The sequence below is a fragment of the Ceratotherium simum genome, chromosome 28, assembly GCF_057802395.1.
Source record: "Ceratotherium simum simum isolate JZ-2026a chromosome 28, ASM5780239v1, whole genome shotgun sequence".
Lineage (NCBI taxonomy): Eukaryota > Metazoa > Chordata > Mammalia > Perissodactyla > Rhinocerotidae > Ceratotherium > Ceratotherium simum.
In genome coordinates, this window is record NC_141927.1 from 38,515,871 (window position 1) to 38,531,139 (window position 15,269).

A 15,269-nucleotide genomic window follows, 5' to 3' on the forward strand; every position below is an offset into this window, starting at 1 on the left:
AGGCACGTCATTCTGCCTCTCCTTTTACAGCAAAGGCCTTCTGCCCCTTGCGGCCAGGCAAGTACCCTGAGGGCCTTGGAACCAACTCTCAGGATGCCTCGTCCCACTCCTGTCACTTGGTGTAGGTATTTTCTGAGCCTCGGTTTTCTCCTCCATGCAACGAGGATAACACCTACCCCCAGGGTTTCCTGTGGGGTCAGGTGAGATCACCAGGACTCCCATGGGGAGCACTCGGAGGGTGCTCACTGCACGGTAGTGCTGCTGTTCTCTCTCCCATATCTTTTCCCCCTTTTGGAACCCAGTTCCCCAAACAGATCATCCCCCTCCTAGGCCGTGAATTCCCAGAGGCCAGGGACCCTGCTAAACTCTTCTCGGCTTTCTCAGCACCTAGGACAGTGCCTGACACATAACAGGTGAGATTAAAACTTGACCAAGGTCAGGCGAGCTTTCCCAACTCCCAGAGCGTTTATTCCCCGCTGGGAGCAGAGATGCCTGCCCTCCGGAGGGCCGCCACTGCCAGTTTCACAGAAGCACATGAGCCAGGGGGAGGTTTCTGGGACTTTTATTTTTTAAAAGCCAGTGGAGATGGGCAAAAGCCTGTGGGGCTGCATTCCTCTGGCCAGCCCCCACCCACCTCCCCCAGCCCTCCCTCCGCAGCACCAGCTCCAGCTCAAGGGCCCTCCGCAGGGCGGGCCAAGGAAAGGAAGGGCCGTGGGTTCCATGCAAGCCCTTGGTGAAGCCCCTCCCTGCAGGCCTCTCCCTTCCTGCCTCTGGGTACCCCAGCTGGAGAAGCAGAGGGTTCTGGGGTCCCTTCCAGCCCTACCATCCCTCCCCTCTCTCTGGGTGGTCTTGTCCTTGCATCAGCACCAAGGGAAGCCCAGGTGGGCGGCTCTTGCGGTGCAGCATCGAGCTAGGATTCTCTCATCTTTTCTCTGCCTCTGCCTACAACCTCCCTCTTTCCCAGTGGGGGCTTCTTGTCTCTTCCTGTGTGTGTGGGGGATACCCCTGAGGGCGAAGTGGAGAAAGGAGGCCAGGAGGATTTCTCCCTCCAGGGGCACGATCCTTGAGTTTGGGTGTCAGGGGTGTTTCTTCTTCGCTGGGAGCCACTTCCCCTCCCTGAGGTGGATTTCCTCCAGCCTGGGTTAGGTATTTGGCTCTGGCCCCTCAAGTGCCAAGGTCTGAGGAGGGTACCTGGACGTGCCATCTGTTCTTCTGCAGTCAGCCGGTAGCCGACCTGGGCCCAGGACCCTGGTGTCCCAGCTCCCAGAGCAGAAGGGAGACCCTCGCCCCGTCAACTGCCTCCCTGGGGGAAGGCCCCCACAGCTGGGTCACAGCGGCATGTCTGGGGCCCCACAGCCAGTTTCCTGGCCGCAGAGCCTCGTCATTCTCATCTGCCCGTGCACCTACGACTCTGCAGAGTTGGCAGGGCAAGGGCTGAGCCCAGAGTTGCAAGACGGCAGAGAGGGAGCCAGGTCTCAGGACGTTTGCGTCTCCCTCTTTCCGCTCTCCTCCCTCAGCAGCCTTCACCCCCACCTCCGCCTCCTTCGTCTCCCCCTCTTCCCCCCTCTTCTTCTTCCTCCTGCCCCGCAGCCCCCCACTGTTAGCACTCTGCCCGCTGTCCCCCCAGCAGCGTGGGGAAGGGGAGGGGTCTGCAGCCGGGCGGGGCGGGGCGGGCGTCAGACGCCGTGCGCGCCCAGGCTGAGCACCGAGAAGGCGGCGCGGTGCTTGCGGAGCAGCAGGCGGATCTTCTCGTCGTCCGAGTCGGGGTCCAGCGGCTTGTTGTACTCGTCGTCCTCGTTCTCCGAGGCCGCGCGGTCCCCGCCCGCGCCCGTGCCGCCCGGGCCCCGAGGCGTGGAGGACGAGGGCTCCAGGGCGCTCTTCTTCCGCCACTTGGTCCTTCGGTTCTGGAACCACACCTGGGACGAGAAGGACTCTGAAGATCAAACGCTCATAGGACCCCTTTATAGGAGGTGACTGCACTCGGTGGCAAGCACACGCAGTTCTTAGTTTTACAGTAAAGTAAATGGCTCAATAATGGAGTAGGCTGTCTTATTCACAGTCCTTTTTTTTTGAGGAGGCAATAAAATAAACATAAATGCTGTGAGTGCAGCAGCCCTTGCGGCGTTGCTATAACCCTCCCTGTGGTGTATCTTCCTTCTCCTTTGCCATCTGGGGCACTCGGGTGAAGATGTTGAAATGGCCCCGGGGTGGGAATGCTTTAGCCCAGGTGAGGGCATGTCAGTAGGTGCTCAAAGAGTTGCCTCCCTGTGGTGTATCTATCTTCCTTCTCCTTTGCCATCTGGGGCACTCGGGTGAAGATGTTGAAATGGCCCCGGGGTGGGAATGCTTTAGCCCAGGTGAGGGCATGTCAGTAGGTGCTCAAAGAGTTGCCTTTTAGTTTCGCAGACTGTCGCTGAACTTCATGAATAATTTCCCCCTAATTATAAAAATAACATATGCTCGTTGCTTCAGATAGTAGAAGAGTGCAGAAAAGTACCTAAAGAAGCAGAAAGATATGTAAGAGGGGCCACGTGGTTTCCTTCCTCTTAGATTCGGGGGCTTTCTCTCCGTGGAGTTAATATGGAGCTGAGGAGGAGGCTGCAGAGGTCGGTGGCTGGACATGCCAGGGCCCTGAGCAAAGCCCAGACCTGGGTCCCAACCTGTCCCAACTTCCCCCTCACCTGAAGCCCGTGGCCATGTCATAGAGCCCAGCAGTACCGCATAGCTCAAAGCTTTCTTCCTTGGTGCCCGCACCCGAAGTCCCTCAGGAAAGATCTAGTATCAGAGTTGCCCCTGGGAGCCTGAGGAGGCAGCCGCAGCTTACCTACCAATTCCAGGCTCCGCGGTGTGTAGTTTGAGAGTGCGTACCCTCCCTCACCCTTGCTTTGGCCAGCAAGGCTTCCCATGTCATGGGCGGGTGTGGGTAGGAGAAGGCGTTATCCTCATTTTAAAGTTGGTAAACCAAGGCCAGCTCGCTTGGCTAGCTAATGGAAAAAGCCTGAATCCAGTTCTAATCTGGCCCGAAGGCTGCCATCAGCTCTTGAAATTTCTGGCCGAGATGGTGCCGAGGAGGGGAGAGTGTAAGATTACCATCTGTAAGGTGGGTAACGATACCACCTCCAGGTTGCTGTGAGGATTAGATGGGGTGCTACACATAAGGCTCTCTGGACAGGGTTCAGTGTTGACAGCCACTCTTTGGTTATGGAGTTATGGTCTCTCGGGTTCAGTGGCAGGCAGTGCCCCAACACCAGGATGGCCTCCCACTGAGAGCAGGGAGTTGCCAGGAGAGCGAGGCTGCCTCTCTCCCATGCAGCAGCATCCCATCCTGGCAAGCTCCTCCCCACGAGGCAGACACCTTCTCCCACAGACTCACCTTGACTTGCGACTCGGTCATCCCCAGCGAGTATGCCAGCCGCGCCCTCTCGGGGCCAGCCAGGTACTTGGTCTGCTCAAAGGTCTTCTCCAGGGCAAAGATCTGGTGCCCCGTGAAGGTGGGACGGGTGTGCTTTTTCTTGTGGATGCTGTCGCTCAGGGTGTCCGGGGCTGTCAGAGGAAGGAAGTGTGTGGTTAGCAGGATGAGTGGGGTGCCAGCCCTGCCCAGCCTCTTCCCCGGGGCGAGCTCCCTCCTACAGAGAAGCCACTGACGTTGGGGGGCATCGTGACACCTGTCACCTGAGCAGCACTTCTGACACTCTGATAATAGTGACTGCGGCCACTGCCATGTCTGGGTGGGCAGGGACCCCAAGAGCTATAACCCTTCCCCAGGTTATAGCTACGCAGGGGTAGAGGGACCCAGCCCTGGTCTCCTGCCTCTCTGTAACGTCCTTACTCCTCAGTGATGCTGCCTTCCCCCAGATTAGGCACCTCCCACCAACAGTCAGGGCCCAGGGGCCTGGGAATTCCTCCCCTCCCCACTTCCTTGCTCTTGGGATCTCACTTTCCAGATTCTCCGGGAAAACCAGAGCCTTAACCCCCAAGTTACTGCTGTCCCCTGTCACCAGGCCTGGGAGTCATGTGGCTTCAACCACACTGGAGAGTCTGGACACAGAGGCTCAAGCCCCCAAACCCCCGCCTGGCCAGGGCAGCCTGCTCAGGAAGGAGCTGGGCCGGAGGGCAGCGGGACTCAGGGATGCAGAATGCCAACCTGTCGGGCCTTGTTCAGTGCAGCCTGACGGCCCATGTCCCATCTCTTCATGTTACAGGTGAGGAAACTGAGGCACAGAAAGGGGAAGAGGCCTCCCGAGAGACCGTCACCTTCAGTCTTCTCTCCCTTTGTGTGAATGCAGCCACTGACTTCCTTAGATATTTTCCTGTGTGTATGTGCACTTGGGGTTGAAGAGTCGGGGAGTGGAGAGGGTGTGTGGGTGCGGGGAAGATGGAGGTGAGAGAGAGACAGCTTGAGGCTTAAAGCCCCCCAAACCAGGTATTAAAATAGGTTCCAAGAGGTGAGGTCTTTACCCCCATGGAGCTCGCCGTGTTGCAGGTGGAGTGAGGGTGGGCTGTCAGGCAGTGTAGCAGATGGGGGGCAGTGTGCTTCGGGGTTTCCTTGGCTGGCCCCAAGCCCCTCTTGCAGTGGGGGAACGCTGAGGTCAGAAGTGGAGGCGCCCTCCGCTCCTGCCCCTGCCTGATCTGGGCAGGGCCTCCGTGGCACGGGGACGTCTCCTGCAGCTGCCGTCACTCTCCCTGCCTCCCAGGTGAGCCTCACCTGCCTGTGCATGTCCTCCACCTCCTCCAGTCGCTGACTGGCATCATGGGGACCCTGGACCAGCTCTCTGAAAACAAGTTTGGGGATGGCTGGGGTGAGGAGAGCCCCCCAGCAGCTAGGGCCGAGTCGGACCTGCTCCAGCTCAGGGCTCAGCTGCTGCTCCTGGAGGCTGGGCAGTTGTAGCTGCTACCGTTGAATAAACCCTGAGGAGGACGGTGGGAAATGGACTCTCTTGATTGCAGGCGGGGCCGGGGTGCATTCTGTGTCCCTGAATGGTGCCAGGGCGTGAGTGGGCTCTCTGAGAAGGTGATGTGGTGGCAACTTCTCTTTGGGGACAGCAGTTGCCTGCTTCGGATGAAGCAGTGACACGGGCTCTGGGTGGGAGAAGTAAGGTGAGCTGCCAGTGGATGCTACATAGGGCGGGTGTGGGCTAGGTGGTCTTCCCCAGACCTGGAGACTCCCAGGTTCCCCGGGAGGGCAGCTGGTAGGGGGTGGAGGGTGGGAGTCAAGACGCCCGTCTAGGCAAAGCTGGGGTAGAAATGAGACGGGGAGAATTCGGTCCTGCACTAGCTGAGAGACGGCCCCGGGTGTCTGAGCTGGGCCGTCTGATGGTGGCTGAGGAGAGGTGGGCAGCAGGTGTGGACCACCTGGGAGCGCTCCCTTCCTGTGCCCCCTCCCCGATGCGGGTGGTGCTGGGTGGGGTGAGGTGGGCCGTGTACTCACTGTGGCTGCACTGCCGCCCGCCGCGCCAGTCCTGGCCTGTGTCTGCCCAGCAGTTCCGGGTCCGGGTGGGGTACTCGCTCCCAGCCTTGGAGAAATTCCCCACTTGGGGGCCATAGTAGACCCCCTGGGAGCCCAGTCCACCAAAGCCAGCCACGGGGGGGTAGCTGGAGAGGAGGCTGCTGTTTGGCGTGGCCGCCGGCCTGCTCAGGATGTCTGTGATCCCGTGGGGTGTCCCGGTGGCCAGCTGGGGGCCCAGCCCTGGTGGGCTGAGCTTGTAGAAGGAGTTCTGCACGGAGTACTGGCACACGGGCGCCTTCACCTCCGAGAACTGAGCCAGCGGCGTGTTGTTCAGCAGGAAGGTGCCCTGCAGGTTGGACTCCATGATCCCCAGGACCGGGGCAGGGAAGGCGGGAAGCCCACAGCCGGGCCCTACAGCCCGAGACCCCGCGCTGTGGCCCAGACGCCCATGGCAGGTTCGGAGGGTCAAAAGCAGCCCTGAGCCCAGGACTGCCCTCCCACCTAAGGCATCCGGCACAGCCCTTGCCCAGGGACCGGCACCCACGTCAGCTGCTCGGAAGTCAGGTGCTCCCGGGCAGGTGAGAGGCCTCACCAGCTCCGCTTCCCTCTCTCCCTGCCCAGCCTGGGGCAAGGCGGCTCCCCACGCCTCAGCTCAGACCCCTCCTCTGCCTCTGAGTCTGGGGACCCTCCATGAGAAGTTTTAAGTTCGGAGAAGCAACATTTCCCTGATAAAGGTATGGCCCATTAGAATACAGGCCTGAGACTGGCTGAGCTGCGAGAGCCGCGTCGCCATTGGTCGAAACCCTCACAGGCCTCACATTGGCTTTTCCTAGACAAATTGCACTTTGAAAGATTGACTGTAAAATCAGCCAGGGTGTGTGTGTGTGTGTGGGTGGGTGTGGGGTGTGTGTGTGTGTGTGTGTGTGTATACATGTGAGAGAGAGAGGGAGAGAATGAGCTCTGGAAGCTCTGTTCATTCTCAAAGGGTCCACTGCTCCTGGTCCCCCAAGTCCAGCATCTAGGAAAAGATGGGTACCCGAGGGGCCCCTGGAGGCTCCTGAGGCAGCTGGAAGTCACAGTGCCTGAAGCTGCTCCCCTGAGGGCCAGGAGGCCAGGCTCAGAGGTTGCTGTCCTGGGGTGCTCGGGCCCCTTCCTGTGCAGATGCCCAAGCCTCTCGGGGAGTGTGGAGCCTGCATGGATGCTTCCTTGCCTCCTCCGTGCTGGGATGGGTAAGTGGGGAGGCTGGGCTTTGAGGCGAGGCTGCAAATCCCTGTGCCTGGCGTGGGAGCCTAGCATGCAGATTGGGGCTGGGGGTGGGGGTGGGGCAGCTCTGGGAGTGCTGGGTGTGTGCTCTGCTCAGATCCCCTCTGTCCTCCCTCCCTCCTCCTCTGAGGAATCATTTGTGTCTCTGCTGGAGCAATGGCCGTGTTCCCTCTGGCTTGGCACCTGGGCTGGAGATCCTGATGGCTGAGACACTGTTGATTCAGCAGTGGTCTCTGTGCTGGGCACTTGGTTGGTGCTCAGTAAACATTGGATGGATGGGACTAGATTGAATCGCAGAGCACCCATATGACTTTCTTTTCTAATGAACTTTTACAACACACAAGGCTCTACTGGGGGCACTGCCCCATTTTACAAACAGGAAAATTGCAGTAAATAACTTGGGTTATTCTGTCTGGGGCAGCAGCCTTTTTTACAGTTTTTGTTTTTTTTAAGTGGAAACCAGCATGCTACTGGTCTGAGCATGCAAAATGACAAGGAAAATAGTGACTGCCAGACAGCTGGCCTTTTGTCTGTCCTCTGCCTGGCAGTCCCAAAGCCTTTCCTGACCAGGCTGTGGGCTCCTTGGCTCTCTCACCACGCTATGGTCGCACTTTGGCAGGTGGGAGACGAGGTGCCCTGGGCCGGCCTTCTCCTTGGTTTCCAGGGGGAGGCCGAGGGCCCAGGACTCGAGGAGGGCTCCCCTGTCACACAGAGCCTGACTCTCCCCACAGCGCTGCTGTCTGTTCATGGTGGAATTGTTCTCTCCAAGCCATGCTCTCTGTAGCATAAACCATGTGGTTTAAGGCAAGAAAGACCTCATGAAGGTCGTAGAGATTGTTTTTCTAGAAGTTTGGATTAAAAACAAGAAAAAAGGTTCTTATCCATCTGAGGTGGCTGTGCTACCATGCTGCCCATCACAGCCATTTGGGAAACTTAATTCCGAATCCCAGGGTTGGGCCGACCCCACCCGGCAGTCGGGGTTCTGAACCCGTGTTTGTGGAAACCCTCCTGGAGAGGCAGTTGCACAGCAGGGCCGGCCCCTGGGCCTGGGTGGCTTTTCTGATAGAGAGAAGCTTCAGAGTCAGACTGAGGGCTGGGAGTGCTCCCAGGACCCTGCCACTGTGACTTGTCACCCCTAAGGATGGGAACCTATGAGGAAGAAAGGCTGGATTCTTATTTAATGCCCAGCTTGACAAAGGCATTCATGTTCAGGAATCCCAGCCTGACAAACTGAAGAGACACTGCCAATTCTTCCATCGACGGGTGAGCAGCGGAGGCCACCTGGTGACCAGCCGTGCGTGAAGTGTTAGGAACTCCGCAATTTTCTCTCAAGTTCTTGAACTTTGAATGGCAGTGAGTGCAGGGGCCAGACACCGTCACAGGGAGCGCTAAGGGGTCCCCCTCAGCGTATGGCAGCTGTGGGCTCAGCCATGGACCTGGTGGTTTGCGGTGCCCCTCCACCTACCTTGGACTTGCCCCCTGCTGGTGGTGGTCATTAGGCGGGACAGAAATCCGCTCTTCCACCTCGGGGGTTGGGGGTCTTCTCTCAGAGTGGACCGTCCAGGTTTCCAGGAGGTGGGGACCTCCCTGGGGTGCAGGCCACCCCCTGACTGATCCCACCCCCAGGCTCCTTCAGGCCCCAACCCGGGCTTCACTCAAACTCCCCAAGGACGAGCCAGGAAGGACCGCCGGAGCCCTGAGCCATGAGTCAATTTCTTTCTTTATTTCGACATTTGTTCGGCTGGTGTGGGAAGGATAGTCTATACATCGGGGTGGGGTGGGGGGATTCTCTCCCTATAACAGAGCATGTGGGAGAGACTCAAGAAAAGATCCATTTTCATAACAATTAAAAAAATCAAAGTAATTCAAAACTTCTAAAAAGCATCTAATGTGCAGACTGCAGCATTCTCTAGGCGTCGCGTGGAGACCCCAACTGCCCCGTTACTAACAGCGCCTACGAGCAGCTGGGGCGCAGCCATGCGCCGCGGCCGGGCCGCCGGGCAAGCAGCCATGCCAGACGGAGCGCGGGTGCCAAAGCGTAGCCGGGCGCGGGCCCGGGGCTCTACGGGGCTGCGGGGGCGGCCGGGCGGGAAGGTGAGGCTCGAGGCGGGGGAGGCGAGCCCTGCTTGTCTTCCCTGGGCCTTGCCGGAATCCGTCCCGGCGGGCGCCCCGCGCTCCTGCGCCCCGCCGGGGAGGCTGGGTGCCTGCCCTCCGACACGGCCTCGGACCTCCAGACGGCTCCGGTGCGGGGACTGCCTCGCCCCTGCCCGCCCCTCTGGAAGCAAAAGCGAAACCGCCCCGAGCACCCCGAAGGCCCGGCTGGCCGCTCCCGGGACCTGTGCGCTGGTGGCAGGCCCAGGGCCGGGGAGCTGACATGAGGGGGCTTCTGTGCTACTCAGAAGGTGTGACTGTGTTCTGAGGACCCTCCGAAGAGGGCAGGGAGGAAGGTGACTGGACCCCGCGAACAGTGGCTCTGGGAGCGAGAAGAGCCTGCCAGTCTCTCTCCAGGCCCCAGAGGGCGCCCCGGGGGCGGCGGATTGTGCTGATTCGGGCCTCCTTCACCAGAGGCCCTACTGGAACTTTAAGGCTCTTCCCTGATGGCACGGAGGCGAGGCACAGCCAGCTGCCTGTGTCCTTCCTGCACAGCCGGCACCTGGCCCAGGACTGGCTCCTTCCTGGCCGGGCCTCCTGGTGGTCAGCTGCTCTCTCCTCCTCCAGCTCTCCTCCCTGGCATGCGGTCAGCAGTGGGCCCATCACCCGCCTCTCCAAGGGGCAGACCGGCTTGGTCAGAGGCTGTCCAGCCTAGGCGCCCCATCCTGTGGGCTGCCTGGACTTAGAGCACCAAGTTGGCTCCGGGAGACCTGGAGGGTGGTGGCTGAGTTCTAAGAACCGGCAGCTACATTCACTAACCCTACTCCCTTCCTTCCTCTTTCACTGAAAGACAGGCTGTAGCTCCTTCTCCCGCAGCCTGGAGAAGTCCTCAGGAGCTGAGCTGTTAGTGCTTGTACATACTGCTAAAGTGTTTCTATTGGTTTGCATAGTATTTATTGTTTTTCATATACACAGGCTGATTACTGTACAGTTTACACTTTGAACACAGACTATGATATAAGTGCTTGAAGATATAGAAAACCTCTTCTCTATTGAACATGCTGGTGCAATCCTGGGACAGCCACCGGCCCTCCCCCAGCTGAGAGAGAAGACCCTTTCTGAAGGGGCGCTAGCTCCCTTGGAGCCCTACAGCTAAGCCTGGGGGTCCTTGCCTCAGATTCTTAAGTCCCTAACACAAGGAACCCAGGTGCACTCTAAAGGTAATGATTTTCCATTGGAAGATGATTAATACTGAAACTGGCAGAGAGAGAGAGAGAGAGACAACATAAAAAAATTCCAGTTTATCCACAGGAGATTCTCTACAGCTTCAGACATCACAGTAAAATCTGTGTGTATGCTGAGTAGGGGCGAGAGGTGCCTGCATGTGTGTCCTGAATGTCATGGGAGGAGCAGTCTCCTGTGGAGGGGGAGGGACTGCCACAATGGAATGCAGGTGTGTGTGGGTGGGGAAGGCTGGCAGATGAGGACATGGGATTAAGGTGCTGAACTGATTTCATGCCTAGTTTTCTTTTTTTTTCCTTTTCCGGAAGCGCACATGGATTTCTCACAGATGAGGTTGAAAAAGAGTACCCTGTAACGAGTCAAAATTAAAACGATTTAAAAAAATATATCATCCCCAGCCACAAAAGAGCCCTTGTTCACCGCGTTCACGCGCTCTCTTGCGCTGGCTCTCCATCCCTCTCTCTCTCCCTGCTTCTTGCGGCTTTTGTCCTGTTGTCCTGTTTCCCGACAGAGATCCGTCCTCACTAGAGGCAGGATTGAGGACTGTAGGTCATGCGTCTACAGTCAGTCGTTGATGCGAATAGGAGACTAAAGGAAGCCCCTTACGAAGACCATGCCATTGCCTAGAGGAACGTGTGCGCCACTTCGTAGCCCTCGGTCCAGCTCTCCTCCTGTGAGCATAGCAGAGTGTGTGGAGTTCAAGGGTTGGGTGTCGAGCTGTGATCCTGAGGAACAGAGAGAGAGAAGGAGTCACTTAGAATTTAAAGGTGCAACTCTCAGCAAAAACCCCAAATACGGAGTTTTGTGCTGGCTGCTCAGGCAGGGTCTGATTCAGGAAAAGCAGCTGCCCCAAGCAAGGTGACGAGCTGAGAGGCATTGAGCTTGGAGCCCCTGACCTTCCTGAAACACCAGCCATCATTCCCTCAGCTCCCCAGCTCCCCAGCTCCGAGGCTGCCTCTCAGCGATGGCTGCCCAGGCCTACACTAGCTCCCTGTTGAGCAGATGAGCTCCCAGAACACCCTCCAGTGTGGGTGCTCTGTGCCTCCGAAAGGAGCAGAGGCTCCCATGCCTATGCAGTCACCTGGGGAGAAATTCCCATGAGAGATCCTTGTACCTAGGAAAGGGGCCATTTTCATGAGCCAGGGCTTTGCCAAGAAAGAGGCTAGGCCAGGCAGCGGTGCCCTCCACTTTTTCAGTTCAGTACATGCATTGATGTCTGCTGTGTGCCAGCCCTGGGGGCCCAGAGATGGAACACACGGGATCACAGCCTCAGGAGCTCTTTGGCCTCATGGGACGACAGTGCCCCTTCAGCTCTGGCCCACAAGCTCTTACTCTCAAGTGCCTCTGGCCTCTCTCTGCATCCCCCGTGGATGGACAAGCTGTGTTGTGGCAGAGAGAGGTTTGGAAAACAGATGCTTTCCCCCTGGGATATGGTGTGTCTTAGGCTGGAAGATAGCAGCTTTGCCTGCAGAGTGAAGCCCAAATTCTGCAGCCTGGGATTCACAGCCAGACACCACCCCTGCCACCCATGGTGCCTCGTCCTCCAGCCTGGGGTCGAAACTCCATGTTTCCAAGACTAGCCACTTGGGATTCTGTCCACAGGGACCTTGGGCTGGATGAGGAAAAGAAGGACACTTAAAGAGGAGTTGACAATCTCCTGGGTGGGGTGGGAAGTGACATAGAAAGGCAGAAACTCATTCTGAGACAGAGCTGTCCCCAGACAGGGAGCTGTCTTGGGCTGAGCTGGTGGCAGAGTTGAGGAGGAAGCTGGACGTGCCAGGTGAACTGGCTGAGGGGTCCTCCGGGGGTGGGAGGGTGGTGCTCAGTTCCTTGACAGAGGCTGCTGTAAAGCACAAACGTGGCCTTCTACTGCTGCACTTGAACGAGCTGACACCCTGGAGGGCAGGACGCCTCCACCACCGCCGGGCCTCCCTGTCAGCCAAGGCCTCTCCTCTGAGTCTCCCGGACCCGCAACGCGCACCTGCTGGCTCCCTGCCTCTGTTGGCGGCTCTCTCTCCCCTGAAGTTCTGCCCACCACCCCCAATACCTCGCCTCCATAAAGCCTGCCTGACAACTCCAGCTTCCTTATTTCTCTCCTCTCAACTCTGGAAGCTCTCCTCTCGGGTCACTACCTTTGTTGAGAGTGATCACCGAGTGTAGTGGTTAAGAGCATGAACTCTGAAGCTGATTGCCTGAGTTCATATATCTGCCTCTGAGAATTTCCTGCTGTGCGACCTCGGTCAAGTTACTTACACTCTGTGACTCAGTTTCCTCTGCTGTAAGACGAGGGCAATAATAGAACACACCTCATTAGATTGTTGTGATGTTTAAAAGAGCTCAAGATATATAAAGTGCTTAGGACAGTAAGCAGTATGGGAATGTAAAGGATGACAGGGCTCTCTGGAATGCTCCCGTCTTTGTCCTGTCTTTCCTTTCTCCTGTCTGCATTATTGCCCTGGCTGGACAGTAAACACCCTGAGGGAAAGAGCCAGGCCTTACCCTTCCCGGTGGTCCCCCCAGTGCCTAGCCCAGTGCTAAGCACGCCTCAAATAAGAGACCTTATGAAATCGTGAGCCTGCGAAGACAGGCTGCGACCTCCCACCCACGCTTCTGCCCAGACACAGAATGGGTGAGGACTGAATAGAGGCAGAGGAGAGAGGTCAAGGCTCAGAGAGCATTCTGCCGTCATGGCTCATTTCATCTTTGGGTGAGCTGAGACTCCGGGCCAAGCAGTGCCCCATCCAGCGGGAGCACCCGGGAGGCAGCAGGGGGAGGACTGCGATGCAAGTCTTCCACCACCCTGCACCTCTCCTCCTGGGTGCTCCTGCAGAAAGCTCTTACCCCATAAAGAGCTTAGAAAACAGCCCCCTGCCCCTCCTAGTGGCTGTGCTGGTCAGGTCTCTTCTTCATTTCAAATCTCTGCGGTGCACCACCTGTTCCCACCCCCAACCCGGGGTCTGTGGCTCTGTCACCTCTCCCTGATGCTAATACACCTGCAATGTCTAGGAGGGAGGCTGGCTGTAACTTAAACCGCAAAATAAACCACCATCCCTTGCCTCCCTGCCCTCTCCCATTGAGATCACCAATTGATTAATTTTAAAACTTACTAAAATATTCTATTTAGTCAGTGCTAACACAGCTCTTGCAACCACAGTGTCTGAATGGAAAGTGTCTCTTAAAATGGAAAACCAACAAAAGCAGCCGCCTTTTCATGCTGCAGACAGCGGAGCCACACAGATGCCCTGCCCCACCCCAGCCTCCTGCTGCCCTGCTCCATGCTGTCGCTCTAGCAGCACTGACACCCTCATTCTTGGAACTAAATACTTGGGCGCGAAGCAAAACCCACCAGCTGCTACCATCTGCCACAAACAATCAGGCCTTGACTAAACAGCAATTTTCTAGCTTCTTAAATGCAACTAGAAACCACCCCTCCCCCACCTGCCAGGCCTTAGATGCAAAAGCCTTCCCAGGGTCGGGAGAGATTGTGGGGGAATCAGAACGGGTGACTGGGGTCTATTCAGTCCTAACCCGGGATGGGGGTGTGCCACACCTTTGAACAAACTATAACCATCATTCATCAGCTCACCATCATTCATTTCAGCTCACCTTTTAAATATAAAGTCTACAACTGTGCCACATCAGCTCTAGGAGGTTTGGAAAGGAAAACCAAAATCTCATAACTCACTCTTCAATATGCATAACAGTCACTTGAAGAGTTGGATGCAGAATCTTGAGTTCTAGAATTTTAATTCAGTAGGTCTGGGGCAGGGACCAGGAATCTGCATTTTAACCGGATCTCGGACGACTGTGATGCAGGGATGTGGATGACACTTGGAGAAACAGTGGATTAGAACTTGACAATTTCTAAAGCCCTTTCACAAACATAAACTTCGATCACCATAACCACCCTACAGGGGAAATATGGGCATTACGGCTGTTTTATGGCTAAGGAAGCTCAGGCTCAGAGAGGTCAATTGACTGGCCCAGGTCAGGCTACAAATAAGATCCGGGATTGAGTGAGGGCCAGAATACATGTTCTCCTTACTCTTCATAGCAGCTCTCACAGCTACCATGATTATCTTTAAACCTTTTTATGGAAGTGTAACACACATTCAGAAGGGCTCTTTTCATCCTCCCTCGAGGAGATGGACGCTCAGGGCAGTTAAATGACCTGTGTAAGGTAATACAACCCGGAAATAGGGGGAGCCAGGCCTTGAATCTAGACTCCCAAGCGTCAGCTTTCACTCTCTTTGGAACAAATACAGTCCCTTGTCATTACTCACAATAGTTATGATCTACAAAGTTGCCTTGAACACTGACTTAGCCAATACCGAACTGTGGCCCCTAAGGAGGATCCAGCGTTAGGTTCCCACAGGCCTCTGTTCACAACACTTCTGTCAACCAGTAAATGCATCAGCTTGTCTTATGTCTGCTTCTGTTTGAAGACACCTTATTCAATATATATTGTTGCTTCACTAACAGTGAACTCATGGCCAGCAGTGCTCACGCCTGAACAAAGCTTATCTCACACAGTTATCTTCCCCGGAAGGCACATCCCAGCCTTGCTGCTCTTAGGACACTAGACAGCACTTCAGCACTAGGCTTGGGGGTCATTTTGAACGATGAAATCACCAACAAAAAGCACAAATATGCAAAAAATGTGGCACTAAATAGACGGAAACAAGGACTCTTGTTTACACTATGAGAGCTGAAACATGGAGGCGAAGTGTCGCCTGGTTTGATCTCAGCTAGGAACATGCACGCAGGGCCACTCCAGTTTTTCACCACTGTGCCCACAAATGACAAAAGCGCTGTGAGTGCTGGTTTCGGGGTTAAAATAACTTTTGCAAGTGTGGCATCCACGAATAATGAGGACTGACCGCACATGCGTGCGAGTGGGTGGTTGGGAGTGTCAAGGACCTGAGAGCCTCAGCCCATCGCTGTCTCCTCTGTAGTCTTTGTCTTGTTGGGCTGGCAGAGCGCTGTAGGCCGCCGCCCAGGCTCTTTGGGACCTAGGCAGGAGCCTGCCTCCATGCTGGCTCGCTCACCACTGTCCCCACCACACGCTTCCCTGGCCTTTTCTTGGTGGAGGTCCCAGCACTGTCTTGGAGCCAGGCTGCTCGGTGGTCTGGAACCGCATCCCCTGTGGGGGGTTCAGCCACTTTGCAGATCATCTACAGAAAATTCAAAAAAGAAATGTCCAGGTTCCGCCCTCCCCACCAGCTGG

General features: G+C 56.6%; 2 protein-coding genes across 5 annotated transcripts in view; both read right to left on the minus strand.

Moving 5' to 3' along the window:
• Positions 1–1,581: 1,581 nt before the first annotated feature.
• On the minus strand, positions 1,582–6,111 carry NKX6-3 (NK6 homeobox 3). Its single transcript, XM_004441230.3, has 3 exons — positions 5,429–6,111; positions 3,374–3,543; positions 1,582–1,916 (listed from the first exon to the last, which is right to left on the minus strand). The coding sequence occupies exons 1-3, from the start codon at positions 5,808–5,810 to the stop codon at positions 1,677–1,679; spliced, it is 792 nt and encodes a 263-aa protein (XP_004441287.1). The 5' UTR covers positions 5,811–6,111; the 3' UTR covers positions 1,582–1,676.
• Positions 6,112–8,416: 2,305 nt separating this feature from the next.
• ANK1 (ankyrin 1) overlaps positions 8,417–15,269 on the minus strand; it is a 179,047-nt gene continuing 172,194 nt past the window's right edge. For all 4 annotated transcript variants that reach the window (XM_087418573.1, XM_087418572.1, XM_087418574.1 and 1 more), the window contains one exon: positions 8,417–10,767. In XM_087418573.1, coding sequence (XP_087274699.1) covers positions 10,741–10,767 — 27 coding nt within the window. In that variant the 3' untranslated portion in view covers positions 8,417–10,740. The remainder of the gene's footprint in view (positions 10,768–15,269) is intronic.